Raw genomic sequence first — 22127 nt, forward strand, 5'->3', positions numbered from 1 at the left:
CAATTTAAGGTTGTGAGAAATACAAGTACGGTGAAAGTTTGAAAATATCATTTACAGATTTCTAACAGTTACCATTGGAACTCAACAATAGTTTTGTTTTGTTTTGTTTTTTAAGATTTTACTTATTTATTTGACAGAGCAAGAGAGCATAAGCAGGGGGAGCACAGAAGGAGAGGGAGAAGGAGACTCCCCGCTGAGCAAGGAGCCCCAAGCAGGGCTCTATCCCAGGACCCTGGGATCACAACCTGAGCTGAAGGCAGATGTTTAACTGACTGAGCCACCCAGGTGCCCCCAACAACAGGCTTTCTGGAGCATGACTAAGTAGAAACCATCCTTCCCAATACTGAACCTGTTCATGGAGCCTGAAGCCTTGAGGGCTTATGTTTAATTGCTGTGTAGCTGCAGCCCTATGGAGTCCTGTGGCAGCAGGCTACTGCCAGTGTCGCTGTTTCACTTCAGAACCAGCAGACTGTGAGCATTGTCTCACCTGGCTTGGTTATGATTCCTGTGACTCCATGCCTGTCTCTATTCAAAGAAAGTAAAATATGGCCTCATTCTCTCATTTCCAAGAGGGGAGGGTTTGTTTCCCTTTACTTACTTTAGGAACTATAAAGTTATTGCCTGATGTATCTCAAGGTATAGGGGGGAAAGAGCACAGACTAGAAGTCTTGCCTTGAGTTGATGATGGAATGGGTTTTGGGGGGAAGTGAGGTGTAACTTAATGAAACTAAAAAGAAATAAGTATTTTTCTCTAAACGTCTTTATGAAAATCAGCTGAAGTATAGTAAAAATAGCATTGGATGATAAGTCAGGGGACTTGGATTCTAGTCTTAGCTTCTTCAGGAAGTCACTTATATTCTTGGCACCTTGGTTTTTCATCTGTAGAATAATATTAATAATCCTATGTGGCCAACTTACAGTGAGAATCCAGTGAAGTAATATATATATGTGTGTTTTGGAAAAGTATGTGCTGTGTAGCCTTAAGAGTGTGGTGGCAGCATGGGTATAACATCTATTTCTCATTTGAGTTTACAAGGTACTTTTGGTTATGTTGTATCACTTAATCCACATACGGGGTTTGTGACCATATGAAGGAAACAATGTTATTGCCATTTTCTTTAAGTGAGGAAACTGGGGTCTGGGGAAGTTAAATGACTGGCCCATCCAATCAGTGGGAGGCTTGTAGAGCAGGGCCTAGAACAAAACAGTGATTGTTGACTGAATGAGTGAAAGTGTTAAAAGTAGGGCTCATGTCCTGGCTCCATTGATTTAACAGATGGTAAAGTGTGAAAAGTAAAAAAAAAAAAAAAAAAAAAAAAGGATTACACTAATGAGAGAGATATTTTCTGCAAGAACATAGAGGGGTGGTCTGAGAATTGGATGTTAATGGGAAGAATGTGTTGCAAGAAGTTAGTGGGGCATCAACTAGACGCATAATGGAGAAGAAATAGCCAGGAGGATAAGACTCATCTTCTTCATGTGCCCATCCATGTACATCCATGTGGCTGCCCGAATCTGGTGATGATTTGGTCTGAAGTTTTATTTCAGTTCTCCTTCTCACTGAGATGGACAGCTAGCCAAATCAACCGCAGTGTGATACATATTTGGTGTAAGTTGCTTCAGGGCAGTGGATTTCCTTTTCTGTAACATCTGTATATAGGGATTTTTTTTTTTTTTTTTTGTATATAGGTTTTATAGAAATAGGAGATATACAATGTAAGCCTCTAAATTCTTGATGGCCAAAAGGGTCATATACCTCCTGCTATGGTGTGAGAGTTCATACTTGTAGGCTTGTCCTCAATTGTGCTTTATTAGCTGAGGCTGGTTTAGATTATCCCAGGAAGCGGCCCTGATTGCAGGGAATAGAGGGATGGAACAGGGCCAATAGGAATTAGAGATACTCAACAGTGTGCATCTGGAAGCTGGAGATGCTATCAGTATTCCACGGTAGTGATGTCTTCCTGTTTCTGGGTTTTGGCCAAGTGACAGTGTGGCAGGAACATCAGGAGGTTTGAATGTGCTTCTCCCCACCCCCACCGGTTTCCACCCCTTGCCAGGACAGTTGCTCCATGTTCTCATACTCTTTCCTAAATCATACTGTAGTTGGGTCCCCGTTCCTGGCAGAGCCATGGAGTGAGGCAGGCCTGGTGCTGTAGCTTTCACCTGGGAAATCTCCTTAGAACATTTCTATAACATATTTTAAAATTCTGTTCTTTTGCCTGAAAAAAAAAAAAAAAAAGAATACACCCTGTGATTCTGTTTCCAAGACAGGTGCTTTTAAAGTCCTCATGTTGATCAAAAAGGGACAGTTCTTTGTGGAAGTCCAAAATAATGGCTTTCAGATTTATAGCTGAGCTTGTCTTGTCATTATCACTGCATGTCCCTAAATTTTAGTAGCTTTAGAATTGACCTCTTATTCTCCAATTCTCTATCTTAAGCTCTTTGTAGGAGCATTATTATAGGCAATAAGGGAGTTTGAAGAAAAGAATATGGGCTGACAGAGAAAATACTGACCATTGCTTGCAAAACAAAACAAAATGTATGTTCTGTTCATGATGACTAATAGCCATACTTGTCAGTAATCTCCTGAGAAGGTAAATGGATAGACTGGAAACAGAATGCAAGAGAGTAGAGTATCTTTTCAGATGTACATGATGTCTTTTTTCCAAAAGTATTTTCTTCACACGTGAATGGTGTTATGTTTCAGGTGTGAGCATTTCAAGTGATTATGTTTTTGGGTATTGTGATATTATACTGTAAAAACCATCACAGAAAGGAGAACATGTAACTGGGATGTACTTGGGGATCCCTAAGTACTAGGATCTACTTAGCTTTATTTTCTGGAGGTTGCATAATCTTTTGCAAAAGGTAGTAGATGATTTATGGTTCATAAAGGATATACAGTAAACCAGGCATCTCTCTCCTCTGTGTAAAACCGTTCAGACCATTCAAGGGCTTTACACTGAGAATAAAATCTCAGCTTTGTCATGCCCTAAAGGGGTATGCTTGATCTGCCCTTGCCCACCTCCCTGCCCACCTCCTGTTCTCTCCCCCTTGTTCCCTGGGCTGAGGTCATTCCCTCCACATCTCCAAGCCCAGTTTGGTTCTGTTTTGGGTGTTCTCCAAATGCTCTTTGTCTCCTTCCTGTCCCCCTTCACAAGACTAATTTTTCTCCTTGAGGTTGCAGCTTTCATTCATCTCAGAGACATCGATTGCCAGGTAAAGTAATTGTCAGTACCCTTTTTTTCAAAAACACTTACCACCATCATTTGCAATTTATTAAAATGTTTGCATACATTCTGACATATTGATACATAATAAGCCCATCCACTTTCCATAACACCCTATGAGGGAGGTAATAGGAATTCATATCCTCATTTTACAGATGGGGAAACAGACACTCAGAGATAAAGTCATTTTCCAGGGACACACTAATAGGAAGTGTCTGAGCCCAGTTCAAACTCAGGTAGGTGTCCAAAGATCATCTTCTTAAATAACCACTCTGCTAATTTGCCTCTCAGTGTGCTGTGACCCTCCATAAAATACTGTAACCATTGTTTCCCCCCATCCTTCTGCAACTTTACTAACATGTTTTATTGGGGTTTTTGAATTGTGAATATTGAACAAGCCGTAAAATAAATAAGGGTTTTTTTCAATAAGGTTTTTTTTAATTAATTTTTTTTATTACTGTTATCTTCTATCTGTATTTGCTTAGGTCTTTTGTGGCTAGATAATGCCTAATTGCTGGTCTTCATCTCCCACCTGTATTTACTGAACCAGCCCCTAATGTCCTTATCTCACACTTGGTTCCTATAGAAGCCTCCTAAGTGACCTACTTCCAGTGACTTCTCACTTCACTCTATCAAGTTAAACCATCTTCTCCAGAACTGTTAAACAAAAATCTCATTAACATCAGATCACCAGCCTGCTCAGGGGCTAATAATAGCTGCCTGTTGCATACTACATTCAGCATAAACCTGTTGGGCTAGCCTTCAGCTTGTTCCTCCATCTATCCATTTTGAACTCACCCAAACTCAGCCTCTACTGCTTTTTTTTTTAAAGATTTTATTTATTTATTCATGAGAGACAGAAGAGAGAGGCAGAGACACAGGTAGAGGGAGAAGCAGGCTCCATGCAGGGAGCCCCACGTGGGACTCAATCCCAGGTCTCCAGGATCACACCCTGGGCTGAAGGCGGCACTAAATTGCTGGGCCACCGGGGCTGCCCACCTCTACTGCTTCTTAATCAGGACTCTCCATTCTGACCGGAATGGTCTCAGTTTCCCTGTCTTGGTTTTCATTCCTGCCTCTGAGCCTTTCTTCAGGCTTTTGATCCAACATGACTGCACATGTAAGGATAAGACAGGGTCCTTGCACCCAGGAAATACTCCGACAGTGTGATTGAGGTAAGAGAGGTCAGAGAGGAGCATGATAGCCTGAGGGAGTGAAGCTTTGGAAGGAAATCTTTGAAGTGGTTTTTTGAAGCACACACATGCCCACACAAAACAAAGTAGATGTTCACAAGGTATACATTTAAGCTGACACTGAGCTCTCTTTTATCACACAATACACACATTGGTTTTAAACTATGTCTTGTCTTTTATTATGCTCTTTTAAGTTTGTCTGTTATCCCATTCCTTAAAAAAAATTTTTTTTGTCTGTTATCCTATTTCTTATACTTTAGGTTCACCAATAAAATCATAACTCCTTAAAAAAAAAGATCATAACTCTTTGAAAGCAGAGATCACATCTTCTGTTTCTCTTTTACTTCTCCTGAGTACTTCCCTGAACTCAGAATACTTGTGTCATAAAAATTGGTTGCTTTCATAAATAAGGCTGCAGCAGATGGCAGGTGCCTCTTAGGTGAACCTTAACCATCTAATCTCTTATCTGCCTACTTTGAACGTTAGGTTGCTTGGGGGTTTGGATTTCATGGTATCTGAATAAATTTAAATATGTAATCTGAGATGCTAGAACTCTGCATATACTTCTTTGTGTCATTTGATGTTTTTATTCTTTCATATTTTGCTTCTATGTGTAACACTTCTATGTGTCATTTGCATAACTGGAGGCATGTGTCAGTGTATATCTGTTCAGATTTAGAATTTTCACTGTGTGACAGGAGAGGCAGGAGTTTGATTGGGAAGAGAGTGTCCCTCAAAACCCTTGCCCTTCAACCTCACAGGAAAATTAAGGAATTTGAGTCTACACAGTGTATTATGGACTAGAATGCTTATCAGCATCTACTTAATCAAAATGAAAGACTTTAAGCCCAGTTCTTGCCTGAATGGGAAACTGGTTCAGGTGAAGAGAAGGTAACAGTTATTGGGGGCTCAGCACGCCTTTTCCTGTCCTTTTGTTCAAGCCTTTCTTTGCTTTCTCCACCTTTGGACAAGTTAAAAAATCCTTACTCTCAGGAGATGATCTTTTCTATCTTGCCAAGAAGATTAGGAACGTGAATGTCATGAATTTTTCCTTCATTCTTCCGATTGTACTCCTCTTCCCTTGTCTCTGAGAAAGAAGACATGAACTCTGGTTGGTGACATTGCTGCCCTTGCACTCACTGACAGCCTGCTTTGACTTTCCTCTCACACTTTCCTTTCTGCCCCCTCCCCCCATTTCTGGTATGACTCACCAATTTATTTATTTATTTTTCCACACTCCGTTCTTGACCTATCCCTTCCCCCTCCCCCTGCCTGCAACCACCAAACTGTTCTCTGTCTCTGTGAGTTTGTTTTCTAGATTACACATTCGAGAGACTCTACAGTATTTGTCTCCTCTCACATCTTGAGACCTGTCAGTCTGTCTCTGGTTTTCTCCTGTCCCCACAGCTCCCATAATAGCACCCCTCATTACCTTCTGCATGCTACATAGCTGTATCTTTCAAATTGTTTATCCTGCCTTTGTCTTCCCATTCTGTAGAATGGGACTACATGGTGCTACCAGAAAAATTTTCATACAACACGTAGATGACCAAGTTAGTTCTTAGCTTAGAGATTTCAGTGGCTCCTTAATGCATACGGGATCAAACCCAAGTCTTTTTTTTTTTTTTTAATTCTATTTATTTATTTGACGGGGGGGGGGGGGGGGAGAGAGAGAGAGAGAGAGAGAGCACGCAAAAGTAGGGGGAGCTGCAGAAGCAGAGGGAGAAGCAGGTTCCCTGTGGAGCAGAGAGCCTAATGCAGGACTCAATCCCAGATCCCTGGGATGATGGCCTGAGCCAAAGACAGACACTTAACTACCTGAGCCACCCAGAAGCCCTGGAACCCAAGCCTTGTCAGAGAGCATTCAGCCCTTCCATGACATGGCCAATTGAAACTCCCATCCCTGTCTCTTCCTGTTCCCGTCTGACTCTGGTCTTCTAGCCAATATGGGCAACTTGTTCCTGAATAGATTCATCTTTTGTACTTCCATTCTGGAAGAACTTTTATATCCATTCTTCAGAGGCTCAGCTCATGGTTGTTTTGTCCACAGAGTCAGAATTCTTCTGTATTTCTATAGGATTTTGTTTATACCTCTGTTTTGTCGGTTAGCACATTTTACCTTAATCCATATTTTCCTAAGTGTTCTCTAAGAGATGTTTCAGGTTGATAGAATGGCTAGTGAAATTTGAGATTTCTTTCTTTCTTTTTTGTAAGTAGGCTCCATGTGGGGCTTGAACTCATGATCCTGAGGTTGAGAGTCAACAGGCTTTAGTGACTAAGCCAGCCGGGAACCCTGAGGGATTTCATACGGAGAGAGCTACTATGCCCACTACCTTAGCCTCTTGCAGAAGGAAGCCATAGCAACATATTTGAAGTGCAGAAAGGAAAATAAGCTGCTTAATTTGGTTTACTTCAGTGTTTCCTAAACTTCTAGAAAAAAATTTCCTTATAAAATATGAACATATAATGCAAAACACTTTTATTTATTTAAATTTATGTATTCATAGAGAGAGAGAGAGACACACACACACAGACACAGGCAGAGAAGCAGGGTCCACTCAGGGGGCCCGACACAGGACTCGATCCTGGGTCTCCAGGATCACACCCCAGGCTGCAGTCAGCACTAAACCACTGCGCCACCAGGGTTGCCCTCAAAAACACTTAAAAAAATTTTTTTTATTTACTTATTCATGAGAGACACAGCAGAGGGAGAAGCAGGCTCTCTTTGGGGATCCTGATGTTGCTGGGACTCAATCCCAGGACACGGATCACCCCTGAGCTGAAGGCAGATGCTCAACCACTAAGCCACCTGGGCGTCACTCAAAAACACTATCTTAAACAACTAGATTCTTTTTTTTTTTTTAAAGATTTTATTTATTTATTCATGACAGACACACACACACACACACACACACACACACAGAAAGAGAGAGAGAGAGAGGCAGAGACAAAGGCAGAGGGAGAAGCAGGCTCCACGCAGGGAGCCCAACGTGGGACTTGATCCCAGGTCTCCAGGATCATGCCCTGGGCTGAAGGTGGCGCTAAATTGCTGAGCCACCCAGACTGCCCAACTACTGGCCTTTTATTATTTTTTTGCCTCAGCACCTGGTAGACAATGTTTATTAAATGAAGTTACATTGCCAGGCAAGACTTAATATTTCTTTGAAGACCTGAAATATGAAATTCTAAAGCCAGCTTATCTGTCATGTCTTGTAACTGGCACATAACCAGTAGGTATTCAGTAAGTGTTGAAGAAGACTGAATAAATGCTGAGTGTCTTTAAAGGGGCATAGTTAAGAAGGTATTTCTCGGAAGCCCGGGTGGCTCAACGGTTTAATGCCGCCTTCAGCGCAGGGTGTGATCCTGGAGACCTGGGATTGAGCCCCATGTTGGGCTCCCTGCTTGGGGCCTGCTTCTCCCTCTGCCTGTGTCTCTGCCTCTTTTTCTCGTGTGTCTCTCATAAATAAATGAATAAAATCTTTTTTTTTTAAAGGTATTTCTCTCAGTTGTACTAATAAGGTGTGCCTATTTTCCCAATAATTGCGTGTGCCTCTGTTTCTGTGTTTATGTATATGTGCTCATGTGCATGTTTAAATAACCCAGAAAAGGAAAACTGGGCAAAGTGGCCTGATTTTTCTAGGTTTTCCACCATCTTTAAATCTTTGGCAGTTTTTACTTTTATGTGTATTCCGTAATTTAAGAAAACAATGAAAAAATAAAACTTATTAAAAAACACAGGATAAAATTGGTGATGGGGGGTGGTCATAGTAAGTATAAATACCATATAAACATGGTATTTTATTTGTTTTTTTAAAAGCATTTTATTTTATTTATTTTTTTTAGTGGGAGAGGGGCACTGGGAGAGGGAGAGAGAAAATCCCAAGCAGGCTCCACGCCCAGTGGAGTGAACCCAAAACAGAGTTAGATCTCACAACCCTGAGATCATGACCTGAGCCAAAACCAAGAGTTGGATGCTTAACCAACTGAGCCACCCAGGCATCCCCAACACATGATATTTTAAAACCAAGATACCTTTCAGAGTTAAAACACCACTTAACTCAGCACTGGAATTCACAGACCTTTCGTGAGTATGTTGAATATATTAAGTGACATGATCATGCAGAGTCTCTCAGCGAAGGAGGTGAATGAACATAACAGTTCAATCTTAGTAATTTCTGTTAGAACTAATAAACCAACAACAGACACCACCACAACAGAAATCTCAGACTGGTAGTAATGCTACATTCATAGAACAGCCTTTGTTCTGAAACTGGTTTTTTTTACTAGGTATGTCTGTATGGGCTTGTTGTTATGCACACACATAAACATTTATAAGCACAAATAACATGGGCGTGAATATTCACAATATCCCTCCTTTTAGCGCTAACACTGGCTGCTTCCTGGAATCCGCAAGGTTTAGCTTAGTACACTGAATGGAATTTAACCCTTTGCTCTGTCTGTGCCTGAACCAAATCCATTGGATTTCTTCACAGATTGGGAAGAATTTCATCCTCAGAATTAGGATTTGCATGTGGTGGGGGAATCCGTCTGTTAACTACCAGAATTCTAAAAGAGTGTTTTGAATTCTTTTTAACTTTTTTTTTCATCTTTTTTTTTCCCCCCTTCTAGGCTCTAACCAGGAATGGAGACACCATTGGATGTTTTGTCAAGGGCAGCATCTCTGGTGCATGCTGATGATGAAAAACGTAAGTCAGGAATCTATTTTAAAGTGATTTTTATCCATGCCCTCTTGTCTCCTGCGTTATAATAGATTCATGTGTTTCTCCAACATGGTTTTATGGTTATATGCAGTTAGTTTGGGTTGTTTTCCTCAGAGATAGCAGGTTAGGACCTTCATTTTTATTTTCCAATGCTAGAACATGTAAGTCTTATGAATGTCATCTTTGGATGCTGGAGCTCCAAGGCTTAACTCAAGGAAGTCTTTTCTGACTTCCTTGCTCTAGGATGGAGATAGTTCTTAAATGTCTCTGGAAGTTTAGATAAATGTGTATTGCTTGATGGACTAATTGAACAGCAGAGAATTAGAGGTGGAAAAAATCAAGATCCTTCTTGTCATACATAATACGCAGTGTATATAATGGAAAATAGTCTTGAAAATTCCTTTTGCATTGGTGAGAAAGAGCAAATGTTGTGTGGAAAAATTTACTACTGTGGTGGAGGACAGACGAAAGGAAAGAGAACATGACATTGTCCTCCACAAAGTTATCCCACAATGTGTTAAAGTGGTTTTCCTGCTCATCCTAAGGCATATTTGTTTTAAGCATTCTTGTTCAATGTTAAAAAATTGCTTGCTGAACAATTTTTGTGAGATTGGCTGTTTTACGTGAGAACGAAGTTAAGTGTTCTTTTTGTAAGCACTAAAATGCTAATAACAAAAAAAATATCTGAGGTTGAGATTTCATACATTAGAAGTTCTTAAAAATGAACTACTTTCCATTTCTTAATGAATTGGCAGGCTGGAAGGTGCATGGCATTAAAATGTAAACTCTTGACTTTTTACTGGCTAAGACTTGTATTTTTCTATGCCTCAGTTTCCTCTTCACTCACATGAAGTAACAACATTTTACGAGGTATTTGTGAGGATTAAATGAGCTATTGTAGATTGTGCTTATCTTAGCTGTCAGCTCCTGGCGGGGACTGCCATGCTGTGTCCTCTCAGCACTTTGTTGGCTTCTGGTAGGACTTAGTCTAGTCTTCTGTATAATCACTGTGTCTGTATCTTCCCACCCTCTCCTACTCCCAACAACTCTTGCAAGGTTATCTTTAGACTAGTGATTGGATGAGATAACAATTAGAGGGCTTTTTTTGTTTGTTTTTTTCAACCTCTTACATAATTTACATTTACTTAGCTTTTGATTGTTGGAAGGATATAACTACCTTTTGGTGTGGTATAATTATCCTTTGCTAAGGAAATTGAAGCTCAGGGATGTTAGGTGTCATTCCCAAGGACACTGAGCTAAGGAGAGGCAGCTCAGGTTGTAGGCTTTTATCTAAACCACAAAAACTCCTTTATGCCTCTAAGATTGCAGTACATGTTATTGACTTGAATAGCTAGTTACAAGCTTCACTAAGTATGAATATAGTTAATTTAGAAGTTTTTGTACTTTGCAAGACAGTATTTTGAATTTCTTATAATGCCCACATTTATTTAGAATTAGTAAAACAAGATTATGTTTATACACATAAATAGAAGTAATGACCTCCAGACAGCCCTTTGTGTCTTGGGGGTAGAGAGTTAAAGTTTTTTCCCTTTTTGAGCACCCTTCTTAGAGATTCAGCCCCAGAGCCCAGCTTGAGGGTCACTGATTTCAGGCTGGAGACCAATTCAATGAGCAATGATTGAATCATTATGTATAAGGGGCATGCATAGATGAACAGGAAATAGCCACTGCCTTTATGAAGCATAGGAACTTAACTCCTGCAGCTGTAAAATGTATATATAGTAGGGGGAGACTGGGCATACTTGGTGATAGAAACAGAATGAATGATAATGCCAAGGGAGAGAGGAATTCTTACTTTTCTCTTGAGTTCAACACAGCCGGTAGTGATTTGCAGAGTAAGGATATATGCATATGCAAGGCCAGAATGAATCACAGAGTAGACTTTATTCTGGAATATTCTTCTTTGGACTCTGGTGCTTCCAATTGGTTTAGGAATGGGCTGGCGTGATTCTGGAATCCCTCTGGAATGATTTCAGTTGCTCGGGATCATTTTTTACATTTAAAGAAGAGGGAAAAAGTCCAAAAATGTCTATAATCATTATTATTAATATGTAGGCAACATTTTTGAGAATCCTTTTTACCGTTGTGTTCTGTACATCACTACCCACAAGAGCACAGAGCTCAAAAAGCAGGAATTCATTGTATTTTTTTGTTACCTAATAATGTAAGTATGTGAAAACTTATGCAATTTATAGGCAAAGTTGAGCATTAAGTTCAGAGTCTTCCAGTAGATTTCTTAAGACTTACTTGGGCTTGTTCAGCCTGAATCAGCTTTCTCTGCCCTAGATTAATTCTATTTTAGCTTTTGTTATAAATTGCTCTTACACTCAACACTTAAAAAAAGTCTTGTGTATGTAATCTGATTTGGGTGTCTTATTACAAACAGAAAAATGTTCTACTACTTGGGATCAGTTTCCCGACTCATGTAGGTGACCTAAATGATTGTCTTTTCTTTGGCTCACAGAGAACCAAAAACTCAGGCATTTTTGAAGATGTTATTGTTTGAACATTTTGAAGAGAACAGTACCTATTAGGACTTGAGTCTATAATACCTGATAGCCTTAAGGCTTCATTATGTCTACTAGCAGAGAATAAAAGAAATATCTCAATGGTACACTGTAGAGCTGAAGTCAATAGTGAAATGGTGGTTTTGTAGTAACAACAGTAGTCATTTATCTGGATGGCCTAGAAGGAATACATTTACTTAAAATAATCATTCCACTGCTCATGAGACATTGATTTAATCAGCATCCAGGGTAATCCTGGAAGGTACTTAAGGAAAATACAACGTGAGATTGCCCGTTTTTTCGTGTGCTGGAGGAATCTTTCCTTTCACTTGTGATTAATGCTGGTGCTGGGAAGACCCCAACTTTTTGTCAGGTCTATTTTTTAGTGGTCGAAATTGAACAAAATTTGAGGACAAGACACTTAGACACTACTGAGGTTGTTAGACCAACACTTTGTTGCGTCTTTAATATGACACTTCATTTTATCTTAATGTTTACAAAATATTTTTGGTAACTTTGTTCATGTAGCTTCTGATGATAAGATCTTGTGTTTGCTGACTTCTTCACTTAGATTAAAATAATTTTAAGAGGGGCGCCTGGGTGGCTCAGCGGTTCAATGCCTGCCTTTGGCCCAGGGCGTGATCCTGGAGTCTGGGGATCGAGTCCTATGTCAGGCTCGACTAAATTATGACAAATTACCGTAATCTTTCCAAGTAAAGCAATGTTAGGAGTGCAAGCTTTTCTTATAAGGAGGACCAATGCCCCAGATGCATTTTCAGTATATAGGTTGTGGTCTGTTTTGCCTTAAAAAGGAGAAAAAGAAGCCTGTCTGATTAATTATAACATAATGATCAATTGCACTCACATACTGTTTTCTCAGATAAATTTCCTTCTTGCAAGATTGTGATCAGCCTCTGCATCAATAAAGTAATCTAGTTGCTGTGTGCACAGGTTATGGGTGCTCTAGATCAACTGGATCTGTACCTGATTTGTTTCTCTCTTTCTTCTTCTCTTATTGTTGTTTTTCCTTTCTTCATCTGTTAGGGTGGCTTTCAAACATTTTTTATTATGGCACAGAATAAAGAAGTACTTAAAGGGCAGCCCAGGTGGCTCAGCGGTTTAGTGCTGCCTTCGGCCCAGGGCCTGATCCCGGAGACCCGGGATCGAGTCCCACGTCAGGCTCCCTGCATGGAGCCTGCTTCTCCCTCTGCCCGTGTCTCTGCCTCTCTCTCTCTCTCTCTCTCTCTCTGTGTGTGTGTGTGTCTCATGAATGAATTAATAAAATCTTAAAAAAAAAAAAAGCATATTGTGACCCTTGTATTGATATATTGACATAAATGATAGCAAAGCTGCATGAAACAAAAATTACCCTGACTTTGCATGGTGATATATACCTGTTTTGTTCTTTATATTCTACTCTATTTAAATGAGAATTGGGTCATGACTCATTATAAATAGACTTTAGGATCTACTGATGAATTGGGACCCACACTTGAAAAAACAGGATTTGATTTATATCCCCTTTGTTGGATAAACTCACTGCTGGCTCCTCCCTTCAGGTACTGGGAAGACTTGACTAACACACAGGGTCATGAAAATATGGTGAGCCAGATTATTCAGACATGTTGGAATACATTGGTGACTAGACAGGAATGACATCATCATACTCTCTTTCAAGAGTACTGGAGGACTTGGCACACCAGTTGTGAGCAAATGTGACTACTCCATTAGAGGCAGTTCCTCCCTTTCTCAGTCTAAATTGTTCCTGAAAAAAAATTTTTTTAAAGATTTTATGTATTTATTTGAGAGAGAGAGATAATGAGAGAGAGCATGAGGTGGGGTGTAGAGGGAGAAGCAGACTCTACTGAGCAGGGAGCCTGATGCAGGGCTCTGTCCCAGGACCCTGGGATCATGACCTCAGCCAAAGGCAGACACTAACTGACTGAGCCACTCAGGTACCCTTGTTCCCAAATTTTAGAGAGGTACTCAGTGAAATGGTTACTCTCCTTTGGTTAAATTTATTTAACTCCATCTTGCTCCCTAATGTGTGCTCCTAGCTGTACTACCACTTTATTGATATTGCTTCATAGACAGTAATTGAGAGAACACGCATCTGATCATTTGTAGCCTAATTTGATGGCATTAATTATTGCATTAGTGATTTTTATCCTTTATATCTTAAAACACCCAAGAGAGATACCATGCATTTTCATCCATGACAGTGGTTCATTGTGGCAGTGATTCCCAAAGAGAGGGAGGAAGGAAGCATTCTGAAAATGCATTACCAGGTGATTCTGTCATTGGATCCCTTCTCCCCGTTGAGGTAATGGTCGAAAAATACTCTTTGGGAGAATCCTGGATTTGGATCTTTAAGAAGGAGGGGCTAGATCCTCCTACATGTAAGGTGCTGTAATTCCTTGGCTATCCTATATTCTTTAACCATATTCACCAGTGGTTTATATTTTGTCCCATTTCCGTTATCATTGTCTCTCTCTCATACATATGTGTATATATTTGTATATACATGTGTATATATATGCAGATTATTTTTCCTGAAGCAATTGAAAGTGGGAGAGCATGCCTCTTTACTCCTAAGTACTTCGTTATGTATTTCCTACAAATGAGAACATTCTTTTGCATAATCACAATATGGTTATCTTTATTAAAATGTTATTTAAATATATGTAAGCCTAAAACTAGGCATAAAATCTTTATGCATATAGTTCTTTTACAATTTCATAACCAGAATATGAATTTATAATTTAAATATAGTGATAAAAGTTAGCCATGATACAGCAGATAGCTATCTGCTCCAACTGAAGCCTGTTCCACTAGTGTGGTCCTGCTGTCACAGTGGGTTTGCTTCATCAATGCCTGTACTGCTATGTGCCCTCTGACACAGTTTCCTCCCCACTTTTATCTTTTCAAACTCTTTTAAAATACTTTAGTGTACAGATGGTGGTGAGTGACATAAGTTGGCTTTCTCAATGCAAATGTTTTAATTTCATATTAGGCCTATTTCTGTCCTTATCTCACTAGACCAGGAAGAAATGCAAACGTAATCTCTGAAATCATGTGCCAGTACCTCACTGTATAGTAAATATCTGATTTTTAACCCCCAGATTTTCTTTTTCTTTTTTTAAAGTAAGCTCTATTCCCAATATGGGACTTGAACTCATGGCCTAAAGAAGCATGCTCTCCTGACAGAGCCAGCCAGTTGCCCCTGCTTATGTTAGGTTTTTTAAAAAGATTCTCATTGACCACAGGGGAGCGATGGTCTTTTCTTTCTTCATGCTCAGACATAAACTTAGCATCTTAATGGAAGGAAAATGAGGGGAACTTAAGTTATGATTTATTAAAGACAATTTCTATTACACCCTCCTTTATGACAAGTGACATTTTAGATGTTAAAGTAAAAACTTTACCATGTTTTTTTTTTTTTTTTGACCTAACATTGAGGCCTTAAACCTGAGGCTCCTGTGCCTGATGGAATTCTTGTAACATACACTTGTGTATCATATAAAGATACCAAAAAAAAAAAAAAAAAAAAAAAAGATACCACTCTGTTTCTCTTAAAAAAAAAAAATTCTCATTGAAATAACAACACAAGTGAGAATTCCTCACAGCCTTCAGAGCTTTGTCTGTGGACCTCAGTTTAATCACTGTATTATCTCATTTTGTTCCCACAAAAACCCTATTAAGTATTGTGATTAGTCCCATTTTATAGATAAGGGAACTGAGGTTTACAGAGATTTTTTTTTTAATTTTCTTTTTTAGGCTTACAGAGTTTAAATAATGTGAATACTAATTATAATAATTCACTATACTAATAAATAAGGATCCTTAGGTGGTAGTGGCAGCTGTAAGATTCGAACTCAAGCAGCCCGACTCTGAAGCCTAAACCCTTAATTTCTCTGCTGTATGCCCTCTCAGAGAAAAGGCATTGAAGACTGGACTGCTGAATGAATGAATGCATGAATGCATACATATGTACATACATACAAGATTTCTATAAATTCTACTTCCACTAATAAGTTAGCAAAAGCTTTTTCTTTGGAAAATGTTCTTCAACCAGTAAATAGCATTTCAGGAGTAATTAGTAGCTATAATGAACCAAATGTTAGGATGGGTGGTGGCACATATTCAAGAACTGCTGCTTTCTCATGTGTGTCCATGACTCAGATCCTCACTGCCACAGAACTTCTCTTTTTAGGGAGCTTTCTTTTCCAGTAAATATCTCTCAGTTAAGACATTCCGATGGTATGGGCAGCCTCACAGAAGTAACAGATCCCTTACTGCCAAAGTTCAAGTAGAGAGGACATAACCACTATTCAGAGTCTCTGCAGGAGAGACTTGGTGGTAGGTGGGTGGCCACACTTGCTGACCTAAGATTCTCTGAGTCTGTTAGATCCTAGACTTGCTCAAGGCAAGGATCCTGTTCCATACTGCTTTGTATTCCAAGCATGTACCATTTGATGCATATGGTTGGCATTTAATAAACATCTGTTGGTAATAAAGTAACCGCTGTAGTGAAAGGCTCATCTCTAAGGAATTAATTTATTTAACACTAGCAAAAATGACTCATTATAATTATCACTATTACTACTAATAATGTACAAATTGAAAGGAGTACTATATTCCACTTGATAATAATTAATAGTTGGCAAAACATTTTCATTTGATGGTTGTAACAGGAATTTTTGCAGTAGGTTGAGTGGGAGTGTCACAGAAAAAAAAACTAAGCTTGAAAAAGTTGGATGCCTAATCCAGGATTAAAGTATAAAAAGAAAAAAGCTCAAAGTGTGCCTCTTCTCTCAGTGTCTTCATGTGCGGTCACACACTATGATTGCCAGAGGTGCACTTAATAACTGAGTGTCAGCTGTTGCTGGTGAGTGCAGGGTACTCCAGGGGTGAGAGTCATGAGGTCTTGGGGGAGCTTGCCTCTTCCTCTGACTTCAAGCCTCCTTTTGATTTTCGAAATAAGGACTGAATTTATTATCCTTTTTAAAGGTTTGAATCACTAATAATATGCTTTGTGCTTTTTCAGTTATTTCCCTTTTGTGAACAATGGGATTGAAAATATCATCTCTCAGAAGCTTTATTTTTATTTTTTTTAAATTAAAAAAAATTTTAAAAGATTTAATTTATTTATTCATGAGAGGCACACAGAGAGACAGAGACCTAGGCAGAGGGAGGAGAAGCAGGCTCCCCGCAGGGAGCCCTATGCACTGGATCCCAGGACCCCAGGATCTTGATCTGAGCCAAGGCAGCCGCTCAACCACTTAGCCATCCGGACGCCTGGAAGCGGAAGCGTTACTTTTAAAAGGTGCATAAAACCTAAGGTGGGATAGTATTTATGTGCTAACTTAAGACACTCTAGGTGTGGTCAGCTGCTTTAATCAAAGTTTGCCTTCCAGGCACCTGGCTACAATCAGAAGGGCTACCCTCCTGAGACAGCTATTACAAAGGTCTCTGCTATTTTTGTGCTTTTATACCAGCTCAAATTAGCATAATAAATGTTAGAAATGGATCTCCACTGGTGAAAATAATGGCTCGTTAATTAACATAATGGATGTTGGAAATCGATTCTTCCACCAAATAGCTCTTTAGCCACTTGAAGATGGTTTATTATGTTTTCTTTAAACCAATATTTCTCAGCCTTCAGAAATCCACGCTTTCCTTTAATACCTATAAAAATGTAATGAGCTATTTTAGTGTCGTTTGCCATTCAATTTAAAAAGTCAGAGTCAAGAATCCTTGGATGAAGTCCTTCTGTTTTCCATTTGGTGCCCGCCTTCCTCAGTGTCCCCCTGGCTTCCCAGCACGCTCCCGCGTCTGCAGCTGAGCGCGCTGTCCGTGGGCAGGCTCTTCTCCGCACTCCCCGGCAGCGGCCGTGGATCTCTGTTGAATAGGCCTTCTAAGCTCACCTTTGGGAGTCACTATCTACTCTGCCACTCTGGCTCCTTGGCGTCCCTCCTATAATAGGTACATTCAGACTTAAACAATGATTTTTGTGTGTGGTCTGGGGATAGTGTACCTGGTACTACCACCAGCCTTGATCTGGAGCTCTTTGGGACAGAGGGACGAAGGGAGTGGGAGGGCAGCCTGGTGCCAAGTGCGTCAGGCAGCCACGCTGAAGACTGTAGGGGGCAGGGGAATCCTGGAGAACACAAGGCTCTCTCCCCCTTTGCAAGAGGCAGCCACAACCCAGCCCCAGTCACTGTCGTGTCAGAGCTGTCAGGAGAGCCGGCTGTGCAGTCTCACCTCAGGACACAATGTTGAGAGCTTGCAGTCAGCCATGGTGGGAGTGTTTACACTGGGGCAAGAGCTACAGATCAGGGCTTGTTTGGTTTTTCCTCCCAGCAGAGCCAGTTGCTACCATTTACCAGCATGCACTGGCTCCTGGTGACTGCTTTTACAAGGGAATATGGGGCTGGATTTGTTAAATTTTCTGATTCTTCAAGACAAATTGAATCCTGGATTTTTATGTAAAATGTATTGATTTTTAAAATTCCATGTGAGCCAAACAGTCATTTCCTTGCGAAGATCTGACCTGTGAGTATCTATCTAGTACGTACTTTCTGGTCTAGTTTTAATACTTCTATTAATACAAATAACAGTAGATTTAGGGACGTCTGGGTGGCTCAGTGGTTGAGCATCTGCCTTCAGCTCAGGGTGTGATCCTGCGGTCTGGGATCAAGTCCCACATCGGGCTCCCTGCATGGAGCCTGCTTCTCCCTCTGCGGGTGTCTCTACCTCTCTCTCTCTCTCTCTCTCTCTCATAAATAAATAAATAAAATATTTAAAAAATAATAGTAAATTAAAAAAAAAGAAATCTAGATTAGCCCCCCCCCCCCCCATAAGTTGTGAATTACTATAGCAATTCTTTAAGAGCTGAAATGGTGATATTTAACATTGAACCACTTCCTGGTATCTGTCATTGACTTAATATGGAAACGAATTTGGATATGTTTGTATTTTTTTCTTTTCTTCCCGATCAGATTTTCTGTTAAAAGGCAGAGGCCACATCTTTGCTTCACCTTATTTTGTTTTCTTAAAGATTTATGTTACGCACTTATGAAATACTTATTGACTTGATAGTGGATGTGTGTGTATTGCATAAGCAATACCTTTGGGTTTACACTTTTAGGGAAAGATCAAGTTTGAAAGATCAAACTGTTACATGCTTAGTGGCTTTAGATTTATTTTAACTGCCTTTTTATTGGACCAAACTCATAATTCCTCGTAAATGAAATAAATAAATCTTTCCATTTGAAATCTGGGTAAGTTCCTATTTCTTTCTCTAGGACTGCCTTTCTCACAAACTTTATATGTGTTTTTTTCCCCTTTGAAAAATATCACTTAAATGTCACTTCTTTCATGGAACTTGCCATGTTTAACTGGATTGTAGTCACCTTTTTTTTTTTTTAAAGATTCATCTATTTATTTATGAGAGACACAGAGAGAGGCAGAGAGGCAGAGACACAACACATGGAGAGGGAGAAGCAGGCTCCATGCAGGGAGCCCGATGTGGAGCTCGATGCGGGACTTGATCCCAGATCCTGGGATCATGTCCTGTGCCGAAGGCAGACGCCCAACCACTGAGGAACCCAGGCATCCCTTGTAGTCACTTTTTAAATGAACTTGACAGACAGAAATCTGTTTTGTTCACCAGTAAGCAAGAGTGGAGAAGAATGATTTTTCTTTTCCTTGGCAAAAATGGTAGTTGGGGTGCTTTGAATAAAATAGTTGAAGTTACAAAGGGATATTTCATTTAGGAACTTAAGAGGACAAACTGGATTTTTGGGGTAAAATGGTAGCCTGAACAAATGTTTTTAGCTCCCCTCTTAATAAAAATCCTTTAAAATAACAAAATACAGACATTTATTTTATTTTATTTTTATTTATTTTTTAAAAGATTTTATTTATTTATTCATGAGAGACACAGAGAGAGTGAGAGAGGCAGAGACATGGGCAGAGGAGAAGCAGGCTCCCTGTGGGGAGCCCGACCTGGGACTCAGTTACCAGTCTCCAGGATCATACCCTGGGCTAAAGGCAGTGCTAAACCACTGAGCCACCCAGGCTGCCCAAAATACAGACATTTAAAAAAAAAATCTGTCACACTGCTAGAAAAACCAGAAAAGGTGCCTACCTTTAGTAGACCAAAATGTAGGAAGAATTCCTGGAAAACTGAAAACAGATGGGATTAGATTGACAAAAGGAAATAAAAACAAAAATAAAAAATCATAACCCAAAGCACAGGTGCAAGAGAAAATGGGATTAAAAGCAGAGTTTACAGCCACTAACCACTACTGACAGGAATGGGCCCTAGAGCCAAATTCATGAAACTCAAGTACTGCATTTATGACAATGACCCTCTGGCAGAGAACTGAGAACTATGCTCTAAAGAAAGTAAACACCCTGCCTTGATAAGATTCCTTAACTGGATGAAGGGAGCTGAGAGGGCAGCAGAGTAGAGTTTAAGATTGGTGTGGACACCCCCAACCAAAAGCTGGGTGGGCAAGGTAATGTAAGCCTTCCTGTAGGCAGTGTCATAAAACTCCTTCACCACCAGAGGAAATACTCTTATTTAGGCAGGTTTGTGTTTGTCTCCCAGCCTGCTCTCTTACGTGTTTCCCACCCATATACCCTAAAGCACAGACTGCTTGCTGGACACCTCTTGTCCTCTTACCTAGGGCCTACAGCTGCTCCTCTCCAGGGAGAGACCCCAGTGCTAGCTAGCCAGGAGACATGCACTAGCTGCCTTTGGTGATTGACCTAGTCTTTTCTGCTGAAGTATGAAGGAATATCCCAGGATCATCTGGCATTCGAGGAAAACAAATAGGATGAAAGAAAGACCCAGAGTAAGCAGACTTTGGGGAATATAGGAGAAGCTAAAAACATGTTAGTATCTTCAAAAGGATTTGAGGTAGTGAATATGTTGGATAATAGCCTGCTATGAAAAAATATTATTTATGCAATAAAGTCCATGGAACTTTAAAATAGAATTATTAACTTAAAAGATTAAATAAAACAGCTTGAGAATTGGGTAGATATGATTAAAGACAAATTTAGTGACCTGGAAGATAGGCAACAAAATTTTATAGAATATCACAAGGAATTGAGGGAAGTAATAGAGATCGCAAACATCCATCAGATGGAAGTTCTGGTGAGATGAGGCCAAAAGAGGACTGAGAAGATGCATTTATTAGAAAAACAGGGGCACTGGGTGGCTCAGTTGGTTAAGCATCTGCCTTTGGCTCAGGTCATGACCCCAGAGTCCTAGGATTGGCCCCATGTTTTGGCTCCCTGCTCAGCGGGGAGTCTGCTTCTCCCTCTCCTTTTGCCCTTCTCCCTGCTTGTGCTCTTGTGTGCTCTGTCAAATAAATAAAATCTTAAAAAGAAGAATAGGGGGCTGCCCAGGTGGCTTAGCAGTTGAGCATCTGACTTCGGCTCAGGGCGTGATCCCGGAGTCCCGGGATCAAGCCCCACATTGGGCTTCCTGCATGGAGCCTGCTTCTCCCTCTGCCTATGTCTCTGCCTCTTTCTCTCTGTGTGTCTCTCATGAATAAATAAATAAATAAAACCTTAAAAAAAAAAAAAGAATAGGAAATTAGTGGACCCAATGAACAACCAAGATAGTAATAGTAATAGTAGTAGTAGTAGTGGTAGTAATAACGCTAAAGTAGAAAGAAAAGAATTGATCTTTGCTTTTATTTTTATAAATAAAAATGAAAATCAATAAACCTAAAGAGTAAAACCAATTTTTTTTTTTAAAAATCCAAATAAATGACATAAATCTTTGGTGAATTTGATTAGGGAAAAGAGAATACATACAATTATAGAACATTACAGGTGACAAAAGGTATTATGAGTATAGATGAGAATAATATACAAGTGAATATATATATATATATATATATATATATATACACCAAACAATGAAAAATGTAAGTGAAATGTATAATTTTATTTGGATCATGGAAGATAGGAAATCTGAACTGGTCAATGATTATAGGAAAAATTGAAAAGATAGAGATATGAGGCCCAGATGTTTGGTTTTTAAAAAATTATTTATTTACTTATTTGAAAGAGAGAAAGAGCACAGGCCCAGGGGGAAGAGGCAGAAAGAGAGAGAGAAGCAGATTCCCCACTGAGCAGGGAGCCTGAGTCGAGACTCATTCTCATGACCTTGAGATCATGACCTGAGCTGAAGGCAGACCCTTAACTGATTGAACCACCCTGGTCCCCCCTAGATAGTTTTATAAGTGGAATTAACAAATCTTCAAGAAATAAATCTCCCTATAACACTATGCATAGAGCACTTTCTCACTCCTTCTGAAGGGTAATATAACTATGATATCAGAAGTGGATAAGGAAAGCCCAAAGTGTATGTGGGTATTATAAATCAATTTCCCTTCTAACATAGATATGAAGATCCTAAATTAAATATTA

General features: G+C 39.8%; 1 protein-coding gene across 2 annotated transcripts in view; it reads left to right on the forward strand.

The window, feature by feature from the left end:
* Window positions 1-22127, forward strand: part of VGLL4 (vestigial like family member 4) — a 164169-nt gene that overhangs the window by 6047 nt on the left and 135995 nt on the right. For both annotated transcript variants that reach the window (XM_026016994.2, XM_072720293.1), the window contains exon 2: window positions 9053-9129. In XM_026016994.2, coding sequence (XP_025872779.1) covers window positions 9066-9129 — 64 coding nt within the window. In that variant the 5' untranslated portion in view covers window positions 9053-9065. The remainder of the gene's footprint in view (window positions 1-9052; window positions 9130-22127) is intronic.

The sequence above is a fragment of the Vulpes vulpes genome, chromosome 9, assembly GCF_048418805.1.
Source record: "Vulpes vulpes isolate BD-2025 chromosome 9, VulVul3, whole genome shotgun sequence".
Classification (NCBI taxonomy): Eukaryota; Metazoa; Chordata; class Mammalia; order Carnivora; family Canidae; genus Vulpes; species Vulpes vulpes.